This window comes from Chaetodon trifascialis, chromosome 14 (assembly GCF_039877785.1).
Source record: "Chaetodon trifascialis isolate fChaTrf1 chromosome 14, fChaTrf1.hap1, whole genome shotgun sequence".
NCBI lineage: Eukaryota > Metazoa > Chordata > Actinopteri > Chaetodontiformes > Chaetodontidae > Chaetodon > Chaetodon trifascialis.
In genome coordinates, this window is record NC_092069.1 from 20,380,434 (window position 1) to 20,403,835 (window position 23,402).

Genomic DNA, 23,402 nt, shown 5'->3' on the forward strand with positions numbered 1-23,402 from the left:
ATGGGTGGTCCAGCTCCACCTCTCTGGACCTGATGGTCGCTGGGTCGGGCTGGACCGAGAGGTGGAGGCCAGGCTCTGAGGTGAGCATCCTCCAGACCAGCAACTCAAGAAATAATAAGAAATTAGAACCACTTAAAGCAAACTAAAGCGTCCACGGAGCAGAACTGAACGTGCGCTGCAAATAGAAACGAATGTACTGCCAACTATGCGAAACAAGCTCGAGTGAGTCATATGAAACAAACGCTGTGTCATCGTCTATCTGTTTGCTGATGTGCACAATGTGCAGGGTGAATGTAATGTGCATGAGGTCAAAGGTCAGCAAAATAAATGAGGTTACCAACATTTAAATCAGCCACGTGCCCTGTGTCAAATGCTTTGTTTACTTACTAACAGTATTGGGAGATCTGAAGAGCGTTCACTTGTTCTGAAAACTCCCTTAAACTTCCACGAGAGGCTTGAGTGTCTCGCAAAGTTAAAGCTAAAAGGGTTATTTGAGAGAACGGAAATCTGCCTCCCCTCCGTGTTTTAAGAAGTGGCTCAGTGATGAAGTCTCCTCTCTTTATTTAAAGGAGATTCGGCGCTTCTCATCTGTCTCACACTGTAAATTTGCAAAGATCCGGGGGTCCTTTAATGGTGACACTTGATGGCAGATGGACTCGGCTGCCAGTCAGTAGTGTACATTGAGTTATGTGTCCCTCTGGCTGTGGCTCCATGTAGTTTTATTTGAGCTACTCAAGTTACCTCTTTTGAAATGATACTCACTGGACGTCCACAGTGTGTGACACGGACGAGTTTAGCCTGTATGGACATGTCCATCAGTGGACACAGCCTACCTTGACATGCACACAGTTATTTATTGCACTGAATACTTTTTTTTGTTTGTTTTTTTTTACCATATTCTTGACCACAACAGGTGGAGTAAGTTCTGTGCAGATGTTGCATTTAAGGAAAAATGTCAATAAAATTATTGCTTTTCTCACAGTAAAACTTTTGTGTTTTTGGCTGCTTGCCTGATAATCACTGAAACACAAATTTAACCCACCTTCTCCAATACACCTTTATTAGTTTGCAACTGTTGCAGTCAGTTTCACTGCTTTGTCAAAGTTTGATTTCACCTGAGGGAAATCAATGTGTATTATGTGAAAACGTGCTCACAGCATTACGCCTACATCTGCTGTAAACCACACAAAATAACTGAGACGTGATCAATTTCTGTACCAAACTGCTCTTTTGACCTGCCGACGCTCCTGCAGAACTGTCCAGAGGTCAGAGGTCAGGTGCACAACAGCTTCCTTGGTGCTGGCAGGTGTTCGGCGTTGAGCTCGAGGACACTTCAGACAGTGTTAATGTTTATTAACTGCACGGTGCTGCAAAGTAAAGCCAACTGGTGGTGGAAGGTAACTAAAGCAGGCGCATTTACTCATGTTCTGGACTGAAGTGCAATTCTGAATGACTGGCACTTAAGGTTTTGAATGCAAGCCTTGAAGTCTTAATACTGCAGCCTGTAAGTGTGTGACTGACCTCTAAGACTACAGATGCACCAACATGTGGCTGCTCTAAATTTAAAGAGGCCTCTTCAGACAGAAGCATACACCAGATACTTTTCTCTGCACACACATCTGATCTGCCAGTCCTGATTACTGCGCTTCGTCGTTCACGGCAGCTCACCCCTCACACAGGAGCTCCTGTTTGTGTCCCATAAATTCCACAGGCCGAGAAACGCTGGGTGAAATCACGAACATGAAAAAAATGTGATTGTGGAAAATGTATCCGAGGACATTTTCATACAGACCAGACCTCCAAATGTGAGGAGTATTCATTACATCCCATTTCGCAGAGCGCGTGAGGGAACGCAGCACATGCATTATCTGTCAATCACCCAAACATTACTCACAATCTGAAGACTCGCAGCAAAAATCATGTTCTTTCGGTTTGTACGACGAAAAAAGCAAAAGGTAATACTACTTCCATTAAAAACGTAATAAATCCACCGCATTGCAAAGTAATAACTGTCAGAGAAACAGATTACTGTCGAGACCTATAAAGCCCGAGGAGACGCTGGACTGTTGTGTTATTTATTCTTTTATACTTTCAACGGGTAAATCAATGCAACACTGTTGTAAACAAAGACTCACCACATCTACGAGCCTTTGTCAAAAACAAAATAAAAGTAAAAGTAACAATTTGGATCAATAGTACATAATTTATCAGGACATGGAAATCATACTCTGATATATATTTCTCTCCTTGCTTTCTGTGGGAAAGGACACAGCTGTGCCACCTGCTGGTTGGTTTTAATGACAAACTCCTGATCAACAGAGTGGAGAACGAGCTGTCGACAGGTGGCCGAGCGATTTACACGCATGTGTATAAAACCAGAAATTTAGGACCGACCTTAACTTATTTAAAGGTTTTGGGCTCATGTGCATCATTAAACCAGCAGCAGTAACCAGTGCTGTTGTGGTACATTTCCACTTTAAAGTCCAACACAAGCCAAAACAAGTTGAGTCCATGAAGTGGAAATTTGGGCTCAGCAGCACCTTCGCCGCAGACTCCGTCCACTCCGGTCTGCTCCGCCTGCCGCTCTGGACCTCAGTGTTTCTCCTTCTGCCTGTTGCGCTGCTGCTCCTGGTACTCCCTGGAGTCCTCCCAGGGACGAGGACCACGGATGTTCTTCCATTCCGCCAAATTCAACTGCTTCATCTTCTGCAGAGAGGCGGGAAAAAAAAAAAAAGTCTGCATGAACACAAACGCTTCAAAGCCAATTCAGGACACTTTCCTCAGTTTACTTGATGTACTTTGAAATGTCCAGATGTGGAAGATTCTGACCATCTGCTGCGTCACGCAGGTGAGGGGAGGCAAGAATGAAGCTGCCAGTGTGCTTCCTCAGGGCAGCACGTCAGATGGTCGAGAAGCTTCGTAACCCTCCCAACCCAACTCACTCACTCACTTGATGATGATAATATTGATATAATATACTTGATAATATTACATGAATTATATTAAATTCATTAAAATCAAAACAAATAAACACTTGAATTGAAAAAGAAAATTTGTTGAATGTATTAAAGATAAAAAAAAAAGCTAAGTCTGCAGCTTATTACCGCTGATCCAATCTTTTTGAGTCATTTGCAAATATTATTTGACCAAAGGCTGAAACACTCAAATGCCTGCAGTCCCAATTTTCTCCTAAATATCTAAAATGAAATTGTGTTCATTTTCATATATAATCAATGCTTTTACTTCTCTAACCTGCCAGCATGCACGTTTACAGATATCTAGAAAATGTGCTCTTTTAAACACTCTGAAAAGCATTTTGCTGACGTCCTCTAACAGCTCATTCTGTTCATCAGCACCACATTCTTGCACACAGACCGCACCGGTCAGTTTCCTTCACCTCCTCCACCCCCCCTCCGGGTCCCAGCCTGTCTCTCCTTACCTCGTACTCCTCCTCCAGTATGATTGACTGCCTTTCGACGTTCACTTTGGCCTCCAGTGAAGGATCCAGCTGAGCGAGAGCGGAGGAGAAGAAATGTTACCATACGGAGCGTTCTGGCAGAAAGTCGCGCTCACGACAACACGGAGGAAATGAAAGACAGTGAGAGCCAACGAGAGGACGGGCAAAGACGTGGAGGGGACTCCTTGTTGGAGAGATGGATCGGTGGGTAGCGACATTTAAACAAAGTCACCAGTGTTACAAAAGAAAATACAAATAACGAATTAATGAGGTTTGTGTGTTTGCAACTTTCAACCGAAGCAGTGAGAAGCCCCTTCAGGCAGCATTTCCCCCTCCCCTTCTTTGTGCATTATTTCTTTAATGTATAAATGATGACATCTGCAGAAGAAATGAAGCAGTTTTCGAGTCGGGCCGCTAACCTTGTGAGTTTGAGATCAGCACTGGAGGCTTTTCTCACCAAAGTCTCGCCTCTCCAAACCCAGAGGGAGGATCCAATTCACCCTGTTTTCACTCTAAATTATTCTGCTCGGTTTGGCATCGACATCACCGGGTTAAAGTAAGTAAAAAGTAAAAAACAAAAAAATAAGTATCAGAGGGTTTTGGGAGAGAGAATGGAGTCCAGTGGAGCTACTGTATCTCAGTTTTGCAATTCAAATTGATTTTGCCCGAGAATAGGACTGAAATGAATCCCATTCTGAATCATTACTTTTAATGAGTTCTAATATTTCATAGCAATAACGCCGCAGTTACTTAGCTGACTGATGAGTTTCATAATTCCATGATTGATTTTTAATTAGACCTACATTACTACAGCAAATAAATAATATATGGTATGTTTTACAGCCTTCAGACCAGGGAATTAATAGCCAACATAATTAGAGTGATACCTGCTGTGGAGGTATTATTAGCTTTCTTCAACCACCACAAACCCGAGCCTCAAAAACAAACTGGGAGCATCAAAGGCAACAAGAACTCACAAAACCTGCACAGGGAGGACAAAAGGCCTTCAGGTTCATCTCTTCCTCTAGGCTAAATGAAACCGTTGAGGAGAAATTGCTAATTGGATCACACAGTGACTTAACCCTCAGACAATGGTTTTAATCATTTAAGTGGTCTGCGAGAACAAAGTAATGGAATCGGCTGATAACGGTTCCAAGTACGAACTGGAAGAATGCTTTTAATCATGTGCATTTTGACAACTGTTTAGATATGCCATGCATTAAATTACATGCGCACACACACGCTGAGCAGAGCTGAGTCTTTGCTCCACAGGGTCTGAGAGGAGAGAGGCTCGGTGTGCCGCGGGCCCCGTCGGAAGAGAGCGAGCAGTGTGGGGGCAGCTGCACAGGCGTGGTGCCAGGGGCGCAGGCCTCCCCTCCACCATCGTCATCCACAGTCTAGTGCCGCCTCACATCGACGGTAATAAGAAAAGATGCCCCTGCCATCTGGCTCCCACCCAGATGATGTGCATCGGCATGTCAGAGTAAAATATCACAAAACAGCTACTACCGCTCGCAGCCAGCTCATCAGACTGTAATGGCTTCTAACAAAGGCCCAGTCTTCTGTCGTTTTAATCAATTGGGTCTGTCATTTGATGAATTATTAGAGCTTGTTCTCACTTCTTGCTCTTGTATTGATGAATTACAAAAGCCTGTCATGGCTGTATGCCTGCAGTGTCTAAAATCATGAACAGACAAAATACTCTAATTGGGTTCCTTTAGAAACATGTATACAAATAAGCCTAAATCAACCACTCTGAAGTGTGAAATTCCAGCCTCACAGATCGAGAAATTATGTCTAGATGTGTGCTATTTTTACACGATTAGGTTGGAAGAAATCCTGATTCTCACATGCAATTCTGTGTCTAACCACTAGGAGGAGTCATTGCACACTGGTTGTGTCTGACCCTGGAAGCACTTGTGAGCAGGCTCTTTCCACAAGGTTCATATGATGGTGAAGATGTGAGGATTTAAACTTAATCTACCGTTACATTTATCAGAAGCAACACGCCATGAAATAAGTGAGATATCAGAGTTAATGGAGCACAAACCTTCCTTCTGTGCTTCTGGGCTTCATACCGAATTGCTGTAAACTCTCGCAGGCCAAAGGATCCTCCAACTATGAGCAACTGAAAAAAACATTCAAGTAGAAATGGTTAGTCCATTTCATCCTAAACCCTCATGTTAGGACAGTGCAGACCACTTGGAGGACGTTTCTTCTGAATAATGCAAACACGATATCACAGTAATACTCTGCCAGTTAACCACTGTAACTTTCGCTTATGATTTATAATTAGAGCATCAATCATCTCAGAAAATCTCACATCACCACAACCTACTGTACAGCCTCTAAATGACCATAAGGGTTTCATATTATAACCTTCATGAAGGTTCAACACACAACATTTACTGCTGAAATCTACTTGTTAATAAAGTTCAGGTTCGACAAGCATATGTCTGGATGGAGAAAACGCAGTGAAATCGGATTTTGTTCGGGTTTCACATATCTGACAGTGGGTTTTAAAGAGCGTGAAGGCTGTCACTGGGATGTCTGACACAACAATCAGTGCTGGAGAAACTAACTCAGCACCTGGTGAACTGGTCACTGAAGGTCTGAATAACATCCACATTGCTTTGAAGCTACTGGATATGCAGACGTTTCCTCAACAGACAAACCCTTTAGCACACACTCCTGTACTCCAATTAAACGTGATAATGTTCAACTGTAATGCTCAAAGCTACTAACTAAACCGTGCTTTAAAACACAGCTTTAGGGAAACTAGAAGAATCACTCAGTGCTGTGAGGTCAAAACCTGAGCAAGCTGACAAATCATCTCGCCTTGACGTTTGACAGAGGCGTTATGTATCATGAAAGTGCTAACTTGCTAGCAAAGGTGTTAGCCCTTATTAACGCTCAGTAAACACGATAAAAACGTAATATATAAGTAACTTACAAGCATCGGGATCCCATATCTCAATGTTTTGTTTTTCTGCAACGCCTTTAATTTTAACATGACTCTTCTTTCCAGGTGCAAGTCCTTTTTCCTGAGACAAACACCGAGCAGGTCATAGCTGGGACGCGTTTCCTGAATGGGTCCGGCGCTGTAAATTGTCCGTATAGCCAAGACACGACTAAGGTTCCGGTGTGTGTGTCCGTCTCAAAGTTGGCGATGGTGATTTTTTCTTTTTTTTAATTGCGAACAGAAAATAACAGAAAACGGTGGACGAGTGTTTCATTGTCACCGAAAGTTCGTAAAACCTTTAACAGTTCAGTATTGACAGCTTTTGTACATATCAGAGCACTAACGTGGGCCGTATGCTGTCTGCACACACAGTCACACCCTTCACCTTCTACATCGGTGTCTCTTTGCATGTTTTACCTCGAGTACACACACGTTACACTACGGCTGACCATTTCAAAAGTCACATTTTAATGTTTTCCTACCATCTCTGCAGCCACTGGTTTCAGTTGACGCTCCTGTCTGTTGGCCCCTTCAGGTGTTGTCAATCATTTTGCCTGATTAGAGTTTCTCGCAGCACTTTTTGAGTGTGTGCTGTGCCAAAATGACATCAGGTGTTTTTTGTGCCTTTAAGGAAGGTACCAAAGCTGGGTTACCAACTGAGCAGACACCTGCCTCTGTGCCCAATTCTCCAGGTTCATTATGTGGCAACTAACTGGCAGTATATCAGCTGTAGAGGACTTCCTGAATGGACGTTTGCATTTTTATTTATTTATTCTTTTTTTTTCTGTCTCGAAACAATAACTGGATGGCCATATGCACATTTAAACAGGTTTTGTGCTCTGTAATTATTCCTCCTGCTCATACAGGTCTTTAAGAGATCCTTTCCTAATGTGCTTTCATCCTAATCAAATCAAGTGATTAACTTCCAAAGTCTTTTTGGAGGGAGAGTAAAGATAGTGAAGAGAGAAGTTTGGACTAAAAATACATCTGAAGCCTCAGTTTAGCCTCAGATAAACTTGGATTTCATCTCTCAAAACTTACTTACAAAGTCTAAAAACTGAGGCATGGCTTAGAAAATAGTCAAAAGTAATGTTAAATATTTGACCTGCAGAGAATATAAAAAACCCTGGTATGTCCTGAACTGAAGAAAATGTGCCCAGGTTTCATTCAGAAGGTCTAAAACTGGTTCTAACATCATACAGAGATACAACACACCACCAGCATCCTCAAGCTTCCTCAAGCCCACCTCTCTTCATGCAGGCAGTCACTAACGTCATATATTTAGGCCACCATAATCATTTTACTGAGTGTGGGTCCAGTTCTTACCTGCTTTTCCAGGACCAAAGGGATATGTACATACGGTTTTATGATACTGCCATTTTTCTAGTGTTATTTTTGAGTCGGCGAATCACAAACTGTACATGTAAATGCATTAAAGCGATAAGCTTATAACAGAGAATAAGAAGAGAATGTATAGCAATTTTTCTTTATTACAATTTTTGTCTCTTATTTTCAATCAGGTGAAGAAAAATACCTTTTTTTGTTCAGTATAATAAAATATGTTAACTTTATTCATTTTATGAAGAAAAACAATGACAACAAGAAAATAAAAACAGAAACAAACATTTTTCTCTCTCCCTCTTTGTAAACCTGGAGAGCTGCTGCATTGCGTGGGGAGCAAATACAACGGAGACAGAGTGTGAGGGAGCAGTGAAGAGGCTGGAGAGGTGGGAGGAGGAGGAGATAGAGGATAGTGACAAAAAGATAAGGCCAGAGACATACAAAAAATGAGCGTAGTAGGACAGGAGTGTGGTGAGGGGGCAGTCGGAGGACGTGGCGGTGATCAGAGCAGGTAGGCTGGTGGTCCCGAGTCAGGACGACTGACGACAGAGTGTTCAGAGGTCGCTCTCTCCGTACAGAGCGGTAGAGAACGACATGTAGTCGAGGGCCCCGGGCACGCCGTCGGGGCCGCTGTAAGGGGCCATGCGGGCTATGCAGTACTCGGCCTGGTCCGGAGGCAGCTCTCGGCGCAGCTCATCGGCTAAAATGTAGTTCTGTCGAGGGTGAGAACAATGAAATTATGAATTTTTCCATTAGAGTCGCAGATGTAAGACGTCAAAACATCATGAAACAGTGAGAGCAGGTGTAAACTAGATGTAAGCACAACATGGACACATTATCACCTTTTAGGCTGTTCAGAAAAACCTGTGTCTGCAAGTTCAATACTCACTCTCCTTTTAGCTCTGTTTGGGCCTCAACCACTCCTGAGGAAAATATCTGCTCCTTAGATGCTAAATGCTCCATTATGTTTACCAGCTAGTTGCTAACTCTGTCTGTCTGCCATTTGGTGCGTGTCAGGTAGTGTTCAGTGGGTGAATCAGAGCTTTTTCACAGACAGCTGGCTGCTGCTGAAGAGAGCAGTGAGAGTGAACCAAAACCGGAAAGCTGGCCGGGAAAAACCAAAACAATGAGCTGAAAGATGCCAGAAAGCTCTGCAGAGCTGAAGGGACCTGCAGAGGCGGGCGATTCTTCTTACTACAAGCAACTACTTTCACTCTACGGATTGTACTTGCAGTGCATTGTTAAGATAAAAATAGTGATTATAGCAGCTTAAAATGTGCCGCTTTAAAGCCCTTATTTTTAATTCTTCTTATCTCTTTTCTGCTTCCCTAACAGTGTATCAAATATTCATCTATTCACCAAATGGAGCTTAATCTCCTATGAAATGTTTCTGCTCTGCTTCTTGTTACTTTCTCTGGTGACAGACATCACGAGGCTGTACCTTATCCCCGGCCAGCACTTTGAAGGAGGCCATGACTTGGTCGGCGGTGTCCGTGTCGGCCGTCTCGCGGGACATGAAGTCGATGAAGGCCTGGAAGGTGACGATGCCCATCCTGTTGGGATCCACGATGCTCATGATGCGGGAGAACTCGTTCTCACCCTGGTGACAACAGAGAGGGACGGTGAAGCTCCGTCGCCATGGTGACAGTCTCCACAGCAACACAAACAAAGAGCAAATAGCGTATATTGTCCATAACGAGATTTAAGGTGTGATGTAACTTGGGATAACGTGTCGCTGCGTAGCACAAATTCATGTTACATAAGTGAGCTGTAAATGCATTTGAGGCGCTGCTGAGTGGAAACATCTAACCTGGATCATCATAAAAAGTCTAAACATAAACATAAAGAAAATAATGAAATCAAGGTTACGTCTGTCCTCTTCCATCTCTGACTGGTCTCGTTAATCACACACAAACAAATGTTCATACTTGAAGAGTGCGCATGGTTTTACCAGGTTGTAACCAATGGAGATAAGGCAGGTTTTGAAGTCTTCAGCGTCCATGATTCCTGATCTCTTCTACAAGGTCAGCGATGGGCAAAGGATGCCAGGAGGAGGAGAGGAAAGATGAAGAGTGGAGTGGAGGAGAGCGGAGGAGAAACATCGGGAGAGTAAAGGATGAATAAGGAGTAGAATTGAGGAGGAGAGCCGCAGCAATCCACAATGTGGACGTTTCACAGTGTGGGAAATCACAGAGGACATTTAGACAGGAGGGATCGGCAGTACAGGAGGGAACAGAGGGAGAGCAGGGGGAAGGATAGAAATACGAGGGGGGGAAGTACAAAAGAAAAAAAAAAGAAACCAGTTAAACTTCTCACAGCGGGGGAGCGGCTACGATTATGTACCTGTGCATCGTTGGCGATATCGAAGCCCAGGCTGATCAGGCAGGCCTTGAACTCCTCCGCGCCTAGAGTGCCCGAGTGGTCCTGGGGTGTGGGAGGCCAGTGCCAGGCGAGGCGTCGGGGGCCACAGGCCATGCAGCAACACATACAGCGGTGTCAGTGACGGAGAGGGGTGGATGAGGTGGGACGGGGAGGTGGGTGAGGTGGTGTTGGAGGGGGGGAGGAGGAGGGTGGGGGGAGTGCACCATGCACGGGGAGGGAACGGGAGGTGAGGGGGGTGAAGGGAGAGGGCCATGCACGAGATAGAGAACAGAGAACACAGTGCATATTCATTAGGATCTGGCAGGTGAACACACGGTGGCAGCAGTGCTGCCATGCTGGGCGAGGGCATTCAGAGGCGTTAATGTGCAGTGTGGCAGGCAGGCTACAGGCCCTGTGGTGAGGTTATTCATATCACTGACGGCACAAAATATGCTCCTTTGGATGCAAAAGTATCTCTTTACCTTTTCTGTACAGCATCAAAGTGAAAGGCTTCGTGACTCACATTCATCCTCCCATATAGGCATAAAACATTAACATAAATACGTAGATTTGATTATGACCAGTTCATTTACTGATTCTGAGCTCCCAGAGGAGGCATCTTAAAATATAATATATATACCCAAATATATTCAAATTAATATCACTTTTTCCTAATTTTGCTTCCAAAATCTCTTAAATATTTCCATAAATTGACTAACTGATTAAGCAATTGATCTTCTTCGCTCCACTAATGACCATTTCTACTACGGATTAATCTGATTGTTTGATTATGCTTATATAAAATGTGAGAAAATGGTGAAAACGTACATTCCACTTCTTTAGAAACCAAGCCGATGTCAAAGAGCTTGTTTTATCATATCGAGACAAAACCCAAAGATATTAAATTTACACTCATGTAACACATTGAAGGCGAGTAAATCCCAACGTCTGAGAAGCCAGAATCTGCAAATGTTTGACCTACTTGCTTTATAAATTACTTTTTGACCAACTGCTTCCACTAATTGTTTCAACTCTGGCACTGACTATAAACTAAAAGAGGCTAAACAGGCTAAAACTGAAAAGAGAAATGACTCCTTTCCCTCACACCGACTAACAAATGTCTGGCTTAAGGTCTTCAAAGGGGACGATTAACCCGAATGAAATATGAAACAAAAGCACAAATTCAGGTCCACAGTTGTCTTTCTGTGGACTCCGATCATCAACCCTGGGTATTGATTAACGATAGGGCAGCTCTGGAAAAATGCATGAGGTAATGGTGGAGTCAGCAGGAGAGCTGGGGTAAGGAGGAGGAGGAGGAGGAGGAGGAGGAGGAGGAGGAGGAGGAGGAGGAGGAGGAGGAGGTGAGGCAGCTAAATAAAAACTCATCCATAATTGGTGCTGTTCCTGACATGAGCCCCAGTGTAAACGCTTAAGTTCTGGAGGCAGGAGGGGGGGCGAAGAAAGCCTTCAATGGAGACGTATCTGAACCAGATCCTCACTTTCCCTCCACATGCTCTGTATCACAATAGAAGGGTTTAGCTGTCATTTTCCTTGATATGCCTGAAAGCGTCTGAGCTTTTAAAGGTGAATATCGTGTCACTGAACTGAAAGTCCCCTTTCAACCGAGCGGTGAGCACACAGCCCGACTGTGCGCTCGGCACGCTCCGGTTACAGGACCGTTAAAGGATTGCCGTTAGCCACACCTCAGGCAGCGTGACACGACGGCTCAGACCCAGAAATGACGCACTCTCACCTGAACTTCTTCGCCTTGTTGGTGCAGTCTAAATACATGAAAGACAAACTTGTGACTCCACATGCCAGGAAGGTTTACATCCACCTTTAAAGCAGTAGTTTGACATTTAATTGCTTTGTTGCTGTGAGTTAGGTGAGAAGAGCTATAGCCAGCAGTTAGCTTAGCTTAGCATTTAGCAATCTCAAGGCAAAGTCCAGGAAATAATGTGGTTTAGTTTTCATGCTAACATAAACTAAACGAAGCTAACGAACTGCTGGTTTTAGCCTCATATTTAAGGGACAGACATGAGAGTGGTGTCCATCTCTTCAGCAACCTATTTCCCAAATGTTGAACTATTCCTTAAAAACCTTTTTGTTCCTAATCAAATCTAGTTTACAGCATGTGTATTTGCCCGCAAACCAAATCCAAGCGGCTGACGTTAATGAGCAGTAACCACCTACGACACCTCTGCTCGCCTGTGTGTCTGCGCGGTGACTCAGTACGAGTACTGACCCTGTCAAAGTGGTTGAAGGAAGCCCGGAACTCATTCAGCTGCTCCTGGCTGATGCCCTTGGCGTCTCGCGTCAAGATCTGGTTCTCGATTTCATTGATGGTGCGGGCGATGGTGGTGAGTAGCTGCTCCCAGCCCACACGGATGTGCTGCAGAGGAGAGAGAGACACAAAGGCAGAGGACGTTTAAAGAAGAGAAAGGAAGAGACGGAGAGTGAAGCCTCGGGGGAACTGGTCTTTGCTTCAGGTGGTTGAAAATAAAACGTTTGTTCTAACCTGCAGGGAGGAAAAGATGACTGGGATTTTATGATGCTCTGACATTTACGTCGACCGACAGCTGACATTTGAAGACATTTTAATTTGAATGCTTTGATTGTGGACAGATTAGTCTTTAGCTGCTGTGAGCACAACAAGTGAGGAAAAAAGAAAATGATGACTGTCAATCAGTCAGACTCTTTACACGAGTCTGTTGTTCAGGCTCATCTAAACCATCATTCAGCAGGATGCACCTGGAAACATGTTCAGCGGCTAAGCTAATTTGGAAAAACTAACAAAATGATGATTTGATTAGAAAAACCTATATGCTGTGTATAAATTCTGTTTTTGTGTGTTCTTGTGTTTCGGGAGCAAATGACCTCACAAACAGGTGAGACACCTAAACAAGCTCATTTGCGATTAAGCATCCATGAAACTAGTTAGCATGCTAACATTTAAGTCAGAGAGGACTGCTGGAAGTAAATGGAAAAATGAGACTTTCAGATATGAATGAACGTCTGTTCCGTGATGCGTTTTACATCAAACGTTGATGATCGGTTTGTCAGAGCTGAGGCGGTGCAGGCTACAGAAGCGGTGAGTATGGCAGAGTCTATGGCGTCACAAGCTGGTCATGTAATTACTCTCACTGCCAGAAGGGGGAGACAAAAACTCTGAACTGCAGGTTTAAAGCATCCAGTTACAACCAGTGGGAGTCGCATGAATACAAACTAGACAAAACTTACTGACAAAAAGACACAACAGTGAGAATCATGCTGCTGTATGTATTCACTTAGTGGCTAAACCTGAACAGACGGGGTGCACATGGGCAGCAAAAAGAAAGATGCAGACAAAAACTTTGCATGGACACATCAGCAGGTCTGGCATTTACACTTTAAATCTGCTCTTGTCACTTTAAGAAAAGACTTTATTTATCCCGCGCCGGGGATTTTCAATTACATTCAATAGACTGTAATTACTTGATTTGCACAGAAGCTGATTCCTGACGCTCACCTACATAACAGCTCTGTGCAGAATTCCCAATAACAAGAGTCATATGTCTAGTTTTTTTTTCAGCATGTGGCTTATGAACCAAAAAGTTAATTATGTCCACTGGAGACTGGAGGGTGAATTGTAACCAAAGTTCAGTATTAAACTCCCCTGCGGCTGTCTGAACATCCTGCCACCCATTGCTTTGCTCTCTGTGGCAAACCACAACCATGCAGTGTTCAGGGGGGTCAGATGAGTACGTCAAACAGACGTCAGCGAGGAGGGGAAGCAGAAATATTGGATATGAACTAATCTTTTCCTCATCACATCACGCGACTTTAAGCTTGGCTCCGGGTTTTACCTCCATGGTGTAGTTGGTGTGTTTGTTGTCAAAGATGAGAGCTTCCTGAATGAGCTGGTGGTCTCCCTCCAGCTGGTCGATCTTTGGCTTGTAGTTGACGATGCTCTTCTCGTACTGGCGTAGGTGCGTCAGCTGGTCCTCCAGGGTGCCGTGCATCTCGATTGAGATGCGGCCGATTTCCTGCAGAGACACACGCTCGTTATGACTCCCTGTAATAAGACCAAAATCTACCCTGTCATACTGAGATGTTCTTGTCATATGCTGTATGCTGCATTGCAGAACTTGAAATGGCACTTTTTGAGAAACTGAATATTAATTTTCTGCTTATCAAGTCTGGGTTCAGATTGAATAAACCACACACAAAGTTTTACCATTTTTATTTTAAACTCTCTGCATCTGAAGTTCTTCACTGGAAAGGACCGGGAAGTGATTAAACTTCAATTTGAGACTAAACTCAACACAAAAACGCGATAAAACTCAATTACACACTGTAATGTACTGACAGCGCAGCACTCGTCGCCACGCTGGCCTCATTCTGAACTTGTAACGTGGTCATTTCTGCTCACACTGACCTCCATCTTGGTCTGGATCCAGGGCCCAATGACGTTGGCCTGGTTGGCAAACTGTCGGCGCAGACGCTCGTTGTTCTGCTGCCGGGCGTGTTCCTCAATCAGGGCCTGGTCGCGCTGAGGCACCAGCTGCCTGACCTACAGCGGGCAGGAGAGCCGTGTGGACACACATTAAAGCGGCTCTTATGAGGACGGAACAATGAAACTTAGACTCAAACAGAAACTACTTCTTTCTTCCTTTCGTCATAATGTTGATGAACCCTGCTGTTTCCCCTGTTTACAGTCTATGCGCTAAAACCAAGTTAGCCGGCTGCCGCTGATAGCATTTCACAGTGTACGAACATGTGAGTGGTATCAATCATCTCATCAAACTCTCTGAAAGATGGTGAATAATTATTTGCTAACTGTCGAACTTTCCCTTGAAGAGTATATGCCCGGCCCTTGGGTTCAGTCTAACTGCTGGAAGGTGGAAGCTTTTCCGGGCTAGCTTGAGCCCCTCTCTGCTGGACTCGATCTTCGATGGATAAATAAAGATTAAAAACACCTTTGATTACCTTGTCCCATTTGTTGTTTATCTCCTGTGGGTTGATGGTGGTGTAGGGATTGGTGCCGGCCATATTCACGTGATAGGTCTGCACAATCTTGCTAATCTCATTGTGGATGCCCAGGATGGCCTGGCGCTCCTTGTCAGCCTCTGGCAGCGTGGCTTTGAACTGCTCGTGGGCTGTGCTTAATCCCTGAGACGCAACACACAAACAAAGTTAAAATCTCAACCACAAACACAACAATGAAGGCTTTTTTCATTTTTACATCTAAACGAGAAATACACTTACTAATAACAATTAACGGTTTGCTAAATTATAGCTTTAGTTGTGGAAAAGAGGCAGCTGAGCACACATTCAGTTTGGCATAATTCATACATTTACTGTACATATTCTTGGTCATTCTGTTGTTTCATGTCTGTCACATGCTTTGGAACAATAATTTACTTAGTTATATTCACTTACATGTATAGAATATTCTCAACCTACAGTACTTTCCTTGTAACATCTGTACGTAACGGCTACATAAAAGTTAGTTATCCATGTCTGTTGTCTGCTGTTCAACATAACATTTGACTTAAAGACAAGTTCAGCATTTTGGCAAATATGTTTTTTTTCTTTCTCGTTGAGAATTGGATGAGCAGATCAATGCCTCCTGTGTCTGTCCAGTAAATGTAAGGTTACAGCCTGAAATGTGCTGACTTAGCTTAGCATAAACTGGCAGCAGGGAGAAACCTAAAAAAGGCAACCAACACCTCTGAATTAAAGTACGTTTTTGGGAGTTGCAAGAGACTATTTCTGGACCGAGTGCAGTAACAGCCAGCTGTTTCCAGTCTTTATGCTAAGCTAAGCTAACAGGCTGCAGCTTTGCCTTTATCAGACACCCATGAGAGAGGCATCAATCTTCTCATCGAACTCAAGAAAGCAAATACACACATTTCCAAAAATGTCAAATGTTGAAATTCTCAGCAAAATCTTTTTAAAGTGCATAAAACCCCACAGCTGTACACGCTGCGTGTTAGCACTGTTATTGATTCTAGGGTAAATCAAGCCTCCTCCGTCCCCGTCAGTCCGCTCTGTGCTCACCTGGATTTCTTCGATGGTGTGGACAATAAAGGTGTCCTGCAGGTCCTCCATGGCGCCCTCCATCCAGTTGTTGAATGGAGCGGCTCTTTTGGCAAACTCAAGGTACAGCTGGTCAATGGTTTCAAGCAGCTTCTCGGTTCTCTGTCGAGCACAAAAACAAGGTTATCACACAAAGTCACAGGCTTTTTATTGACCTTCAAAGTCTTGTTGGGCAAAGAATTTCTGGCGGCTTGATTTTATTTGTGATCTTCCAGAGAGCTGTGGCATATCCACGGCATTGGGGTCATATTTTCACAAATAACAATCTCATCAAATCTCCAAACTTTGAAAGGATTTTCAAGGACAGCGGGAATCCTGAAAATCAAACAGTCTCTTCACAGCCTCTCACTGTGAAGGAGACCTCTTTCATGTCTAAATGTGTAATTATTTCTGCTCTAACCAGCACCAAGAAGGACAAAAGAACTTAAAAACAAGGATAACAAAGTGAGTGATTTTGAAGGGTAGAAATTTGACTCCCCAGTAACTCATTTATTTTCAGTTCTCTCGGGGTTACAGTCTATTTCTTAACTCGTCTCACCTGCAAAGCCTCGCTGCGTTTCTGGGTCAGAGCTCCCAGCGTGTCCCACTGGTCACAAATCCGCTGGCAGCGAGCGTTTACACTGGGGGAGTCGTAGTAGTCCAGCTCACTGGAGCACAAACAGAGAGCTTCATTATAATTATCTGCATCACGGCAGTTTACATTGTTCACTTCTGCTGTTAATCACTGGGTGGTTTTTATGGTCGCCTTTCTTCAGATGCACTTTAGTGCCTCTATGACCCTGCTGTGTCTTTGTTTGTTGTGTCTCATTTGATTCACTCATTAGGTTTTCTGTCCACCTTTTCATTGTTTTTGAGGCAGAACAACATTTAAATGCCCCTACAAGCAGCCCTCAACCTTTCCTACTCTCCTTTATGCTTTACTGATCCACAGAGGGGCAGCAGCACGGTCCTGCCTCCTGTTCATCATCTCTTACTTTAACTCCTGTGCGATGGCGGCGATCTGCTCCACGCGGTCCTGGTGCGCGGCCAGGTCGCTCTCAAAGGCCTCGTGTTTTTTCAGCAGGGCCTTGATCTCCGACAGAGAGGCCGTCTCGTAGTCACGCTTCTGCAGCATCTCCTCCTTACCTGCAGGGGGAGACGCGGTTAACGTGTCGGCCGAGCTGAGATCAAATTAAAATGTATCTCAAATCTATCAACAGCGTCATTTGTCTGTTTAGAGTGCTTGTTAAGTGATACTAAAACAAAGGACAATTACATACTGCGTTATAACAAGCCAACATCCTAAAAATGTTTACAGGCTGTAATTTCCATTTCACTTTGTTGTGGCCGTGAGCAGCCAGCGTGAGGCTAAAACACAGGAGCTGGATCTTTGTATGCAGACAGCGAGTGTTTGTGAGCTCCTCTCAAACGCTCCGTACCTTCAGTCCACGCTTCATGGATGGCTGCTTTCTGGCGGAATTTCTCCGCCAGGTGATCGAGTCTTTCCAGCCTGCGAATCTCATTGAGGAGCCACTCTTCATAGCCCTTCTCTGCTCCCTCCAGGTTTCCCCAAGCGTTGTTAATGTCCTGAACGAGGCAAAGGAGAGTACTTCAGAATTAACTCTTGGAAAAAGCAGAGAGGGAGAGACACACATGAGGACGCCGTCACGAGTACTTCAGGCTCCGGCTGCAAAAATCTGTTGCAAATGCTGAGTGCTTTTGTCACACATGCATGATCACTAAACTTAAACTAAAGCTGCTTTTACAGATTTTTTTGCTGCTGAACGCTAACATATTTCCACCTTTTCAGTTAATGAAGTGAACTTGTTAGCAAACTTATTTACATACCAAGCATTATCAGAGAACATTAGCATTCATTTGGAGTTGTGTTTCTGTACATCTAATGAATGCAACTCCAATATTAACTCTGCTTTTAGCTTTGCGTTAGCTCTCCACCAGCTTCTTAGGGAAAAATCTGGCTCTTTAGCTAAATGCTAGTCGCTAACTTTGTCTGTCTGCTGTTTGATGCGGTGGGATTTTTCACTGCTGCGTCTGACAACAACGCTGATGGGAGCAGTAAGACTGAAGAAAAAGTAAATAAAGAAGTGCTGAAAGACGCTGAAACGCTGCATAGAGCCGAGGGGAACTGCAGAGTCCTGCGATAATTTCCTCCACGAGCAGACCCTTTCACATCACACTGAGCCATTTGATTCATTGTTAATATAAAACTATTGATCATCGCAGCTTTAAATTGGATGGAAGTTACAAAAAAATATCTGCAAATAGTCCATATTGTTAATTTCTGGAGACTTTACAAAAAAGAAATATGCAATAATTCACTCCATACTGTACATTTTTAAATTAAAGAGGAAGAGGAGCGAAAGAGGAGAAGCTGCACTGGAACGACTCTCCACCATATTTGGGTTGCGCTGCAGGTTTGAAATTTGACATTTCAAAGCGAACTAGCAACCAAGCGAGACGTAGGTTAAAAATGGGTTCAAACGCTCCCTGGCAGCATGCGCCGTCATGATTCATGGAGCTGAGGTAACGCTTTGGCCACTGACTACCACCAATCATTACAGAAGAGTTTCACAGTCATTCATGGGGGAGGAGTGCATCTCAAACTTTTCTTTAAAAAAGCTTTTGCACGAGTTGCTTCGACCTACCGAGACCATCTTTCCCTCCGAGGGCATGAAGGCGGGCCTGTTGCTGAGCCTCAGCTTGGTCTGCAGGGTGTTGAAGTTGATCTCCAGCTGGCACTTCTCCTGCACTTTGGGCGGCTTGTGGAGGCGGCGGTAGTCTCTGAAGTCCTCCAGCTTCTGCTGCATGGCCTGCATGGTGTTCTCAGGCAGGCGGTTCTCCAGCCAAGGGATGGTGCGACGGATCCACTCCAACAGCTGGGGTGTTGGTGGTGGTGGTGTGTGTGTGTGTGTGTGTGTGTGTGTGTGTTAAAGGGTGAGTTATTAGAAAAAGGGGATGGAGGAGAAACCATTCAAGGGAAAGAAAATGGAGAACCATGCCGATGAAAGGAGAGAGGGAGAAGGAGGTGAGGGAGGTGTAGTGGATGAAATTAATGTGTGTCAGCAAAAGAAGATTGAGAGAATTGGTTAGCTAATTGGTTTCTTGATCATTTTTGTCACAAAATTAACTCTAAAAACATTTTATGGCAGTTTTAAAAGGACCATGTCTTCGTTTTTGCATGTTTTATCCCACTTAACACAATTTGTGTGTTGTTCTCATTGATTCTGAACATTTTCCAGAGAAAATATTATTTTTTTTTAGAACCAACAGCTGCTTCAAACTACTATAGCCTGACCCATGCCTGACCTTTGAGGTTGATACCAATATTGATATTTAGGATTTTTTTTTAAATCCAGTAAAGGTGCATAAGCTGTTTTTTTTAATGAAAATTCATTAAATTTGTTTTGTTACGAACTAAGTGAGACATTTTTGGAAAAACCTTAAACATAACTTTCACATTTTCTACAGCAATTTACTGATATCCAGTATCTGTGATTAATAGCTGCCAGTTCTACTTCATGCAACAACTCTTTCAAGAGGAATTTTGTATAAAAATCAACACGTCGATTTTGAAACTTGCTCGTAAAAGCTAATCCATCACAATCAAAATGCATTTTTTCTTCTTAACTTAACATTTAGTTTGAATAACAGTGCAGCTTGAACCAGGCATTGCTTTTGAAAAATAGTCCTAATTGGTGTGTTCAAGTGCTGGGTCTCAGATATTCAGCTACCCACAGACACTTAAACACACCACACTAAAGTCTTTTCAAACACTGACTTTTCATGACTTAAATTGCAGATTCTTCTCTCGATTCATTAATTGTTTGGTGCATAAAGTCAGAATTTCAACCTAATGTCTGAAAATATCTTATTTAGTTCAAACAGAAGTGGAAAAGCTTCTCATCGATTAATACGAACAAAAGCAACAAATCCTCACATTTGAGAAGCTGGAACAATCAACTATTTGGCATTTTTACTGCATGAATCACTTCAATGGTTTATCAATAATCCAAATAGTTTCCAGTTAATTTTGTGTTATCTGTTAGTTTGCTATTATCAATTGATTTTTATGTCTCCGCTGTTTTATTATCACATTGATCTAAAATCAAGCGTTGCTGTTAAAACAGGCAAAAACACAGTCTTACATAAAAATTACTAGCAAGATACTGTTTTGTGCTGGAAACCAACACTTCCAGTCTGTCTTTTCATCTGGATCTACCCTGTTCGTGGTCCTGACCCTGCACCTGTATGGAGCACAAACACCCCCGGGGGCTGGGAGGCGAGGGAGCAGCTTTAAAAGGAGAACGGGGAGACAGAGGGGTAGAGGAGGCGCAGGACAATTATAGGAAAAATCAGGGTGTGCTCACATCGCTGGCCAGCTTCTCATAGTCCTCCATCAGCTGCTCATTCTCTTGGTTGACAGCCAGCACCTTGCAGATCCTGTTGGCCGCTGTCTCTGCCTGGATGACGAGGACGAGGGGAGAAACAGTGTGAAAGCAGAGCTGAGCGAGAGCTTGCTGGTGTTCAGTCATCTGTGCTGATCAATGGATGGATATGTACTGAAAGCTCTATGAAGTTACGGCGATATATCTTTAGTGGCAGAAATGTATTAAGGCACCCATAAAATTGCCTCTGACATGGTTTTTGCAGGGAAAAAAGTGTGATCACCACATTAAAATCCTCAAAATGGCAGCCGCTCCTCCTCCCTCATTACAAACTGCAGAATATATGAATGTGCTACTTCACTGTAAAGTCCGCTCTCACTGTTTGTGCACTGGAGGCTTCACACTTGTGTAATGCTGAAAATTGGACCGGCTTCCAAACTATCTGTGATGTCACAAATCAGGCTCCTAGGCCCGCCTCTTAAAATCAGCTTGTCAATTAGCAAAATTTACACCCTCAGCAATGAATGTGAAAACAGCCTTCTCGTGTCAAACTTTGCACATTAATCCTTCTGCACAGCGAAGCGCAAACATTCAACTCAACAAGAAGGAAAACACATTTCTGGCTGCAGAACATTTTGCTGCTAATTCTTCGCTCCTCTTACTCAAGCAGACGTCTACTTGTGACCGGTTATTTTTACATTCACATTTATTTCCTCCATTTAAATGCATGCATCCATCTATGCTGGCGGCAAAGATTTCCCTAATGGGTCATTTTGGGGATGAAGTGATGGATCAAACGAGCAAGTAAGAAGAGGACAGCGAGTGTTTGATTGTGTCTCTGTCTGGGCTTGTGTGTTGCCCGGTGAATGTCACCTAAATATCACCGAAGATTAATAATCGAATGTCTCTTTCTCACAGGAGGGACTCTGGAGGGGGACAGTGACAACTCAGTGAGCTTCAACAAGGACATACCACATTGTACCTGTTGCCAGGTGTAGGGCACCTTTCCCTCTGCACCACTGTTTTTATAGAACAGCAGTGCACCGTGGGTTATTTTAGCCTCTCAACCTACACACAGACGGCGGGGAAATGGAGAGCGAGGCTCCGGTGAGGAAAAAAAAATGTCCGGTGGGGATAACGGGAGGGCTCATCCATGACACAACACTTCCTTAACATGGCCTGTCAGTCTTCATCACTGGGCTGGCGATGCATGAGTGAAGCAGTTTCCATGACAACGTGTAGTCAGTTAACCCGTTGGGTTCAAGACGAGTAAATGTGTTGAGGAAAGCTCGTTGAAAACAAGAGCAAGAGGAGGAGAAATCGAAGAGAGAAATTCAAGCAGCATGCACAAAGTGTGGCAGAAATGCGACGTGTTCAGCTGGATGTGAAAGTTTGCAGCAGTAGTTCAGAGCGTTGAAAAGCCTCAGATGAGATCTGCAACTGTCACGGATCAACCCAGATTACTGATGTCCCTCTAAAAGGTTGGACAAGTGAATGAGTCCATTTAAAAGTCAACTCGCAGCAGTGTCCTTTCACAGAGACACAGTAAGACAGGCCTGAAGCTCCTTCCCACTGCATCTCATAGCTCAGACACTGGCACCCCACTCAGAGGACGGCTTCCAGCCCACTCTGTCAAAAGATCACGGGGTAAACTTGGCTCGGTCGGAGACATGCTCCGGGGCTCCACCAGGAGCAGCAGGAGAGCTGCCTTAAAAGGAGAGCCAGGATGTGCAGGTCGTGCTTCTGTGAGCTGATGTTTGCACGCTGGGCCGCTTTACTGAAAGCCCGGACAGCCGGGACCGCCGTCATGAATTACTTCGTCCTGACATCAGCCGCAGCAGAAACAATGGTGGTAATTCTGTGGGTTCGTCTCTCTCACATAAAAGTAGTCACGTGATTCATTGTTTGCCTAAAAACATTGATTAGAGTAGCTTTAAGGTGACATTTAATGTAATGCAACTAAAACACTTTATAGTGAAGTTCATTATTTCCCTGTTCCGTCAGTGTCAGACTACTGCCAGTTTGTAGTTGTGTCACTTTCTTTTGCATCATTTACAGATCTGACAGGTAAAATAAAACAGAAACATACTGATGATAGCCACTTTATCTCACCTGATTTATCTGCTCTATGGTCCCCACATGGTTGTCTAAATATGGTTTCAAAGCGTTCCCCACAGTGGAAAACACTGAATCCAGTTTTTTTAATTTCCATTAATTGATTTTGTTTCACATAAAAACAAGTCAAATTTCAAGAAGTTAAAATACCAGAATCAGCTTTACAGCACCCAACATGTTGAGTATGTAGAAGTGAAGCTCATTAAACCACCCCATGCTCCCAGAGATATCTCCAAAGACACAACCTCAGTGACCTCACTGGTATTTACTACTACAGAGAGGAGACATTTCATTTCTGACTGCCTTTTCTACACTTTAGAAATAATAATTTAACTTCCAGAAAGAAAAAGAATTAAAATCTTGACTCAAATTGACTGTAAAGTTAATATAACACTGGGGTGAACGCCGACCTTTCCTTTGTCAAGTTAAAGTGAGGAACAGTGGAGGAACAGTGGAACAATGGTGGCCTGGAGGGTCCAATCTGAGCTATTAGACAGAGGAGGAGTAACTGCTTCTCCACCGCCTGTTTCTAGGTGAAATTTATGTCAGTGCTGTAACACCAGCAGCTAGCCGGCAGCGGTTTCCGGATCCTAATAAAGATTTTAAGCACAGGAGACTTTGTGGGATAAGTCTCGGCTTTTCTCTGCAGAGATCTTGGACCTGGCATCATGTATTCCACTGAGGGTGGAAGAACTTGATG

At 43.8% G+C, this 23,402-nt stretch overlaps 2 protein-coding genes across 7 annotated transcripts in view; both read right to left on the minus strand.

Moving 5' to 3' along the window:
• Window positions 1–891: 891 nt before the first annotated feature.
• cox16 (cytochrome c oxidase assembly factor COX16) lies at window positions 892–6,561 on the minus strand. Its single transcript, XM_070979828.1, has 4 exons — window positions 6,411–6,561; window positions 5,508–5,585; window positions 3,440–3,508; window positions 892–2,706 (listed from the first exon to the last, which is right to left on the minus strand). Exons 1-4 carry the CDS (start codon window positions 6,468–6,470, stop codon window positions 2,593–2,595), a joined length of 321 nt encoding a protein of 106 aa, XP_070835929.1. The 5' UTR covers window positions 6,471–6,561; the 3' UTR covers window positions 892–2,592.
• Window positions 6,562–7,890: 1,329 nt separating this feature from the next.
• actn1 (actinin, alpha 1) overlaps window positions 7,891–23,402 on the minus strand; it is a 55,263-nt gene continuing 39,751 nt past the window's right edge. For 2 of the 6 annotated variants that reach the window (XM_070978912.1, XM_070978913.1), the window contains exons 9-21: window positions 20,570–20,662; window positions 18,848–19,078; window positions 17,621–17,768; window positions 17,177–17,327; window positions 16,741–16,849; window positions 16,164–16,304; window positions 15,090–15,272; window positions 14,539–14,673; window positions 13,967–14,146; window positions 12,367–12,513; window positions 9,712–9,777; window positions 9,202–9,360; window positions 8,169–8,473 (exon numbers count right to left, since the gene is read on the minus strand). In XM_070978912.1, the coding sequence (XP_070835013.1) occupies window positions 8,315–8,473; window positions 9,202–9,360; window positions 9,712–9,777; window positions 12,367–12,513; window positions 13,967–14,146; window positions 14,539–14,673; window positions 15,090–15,272; window positions 16,164–16,304; window positions 16,741–16,849; window positions 17,177–17,327; window positions 17,621–17,768; window positions 18,848–19,078; window positions 20,570–20,662 (1,902 nt within the window). In that variant the 3' untranslated portion in view covers window positions 8,169–8,314. Of the gene's footprint in view, window positions 8,474–9,201; window positions 9,361–9,711; window positions 9,778–10,103; window positions 10,185–12,366; window positions 12,514–13,966; window positions 14,147–14,538; window positions 14,674–15,089; window positions 15,273–16,163; window positions 16,305–16,740; window positions 16,850–17,176; window positions 17,328–17,620; window positions 17,769–18,847; window positions 19,079–20,569; window positions 20,663–23,402 lie in introns of all 6 variants that reach the window. The other 4 variants (XM_070978908.1, XM_070978907.1, XM_070978911.1 and 1 more) reach the window with 4 other exon arrangements.

Excerpts from the sequence above, each read along its gene's own strand:
- cox16 (XM_070979828.1), bottom strand. The coding sequence starts at position 6,470 with ATGTTAAAATTAAAGGCGTTGCAGAAAAACAAAACATTGAGATATGGG. Across the intron at positions 5,586-6,410 it reads GATATGGGATCCCGATGCTT|TTGCTCATAGTTGGAGGATC; the intron begins GTAAGTTACTTA and ends TGTTTTTTTCAG. Across the intron at positions 2,707-3,439 it reads TACTGGAGGAGGAGTACGAG|AAGATGAAGCAGTTGAATTT; the intron begins GTAAGGAGAGAC and ends GCCTCTCTGCAG.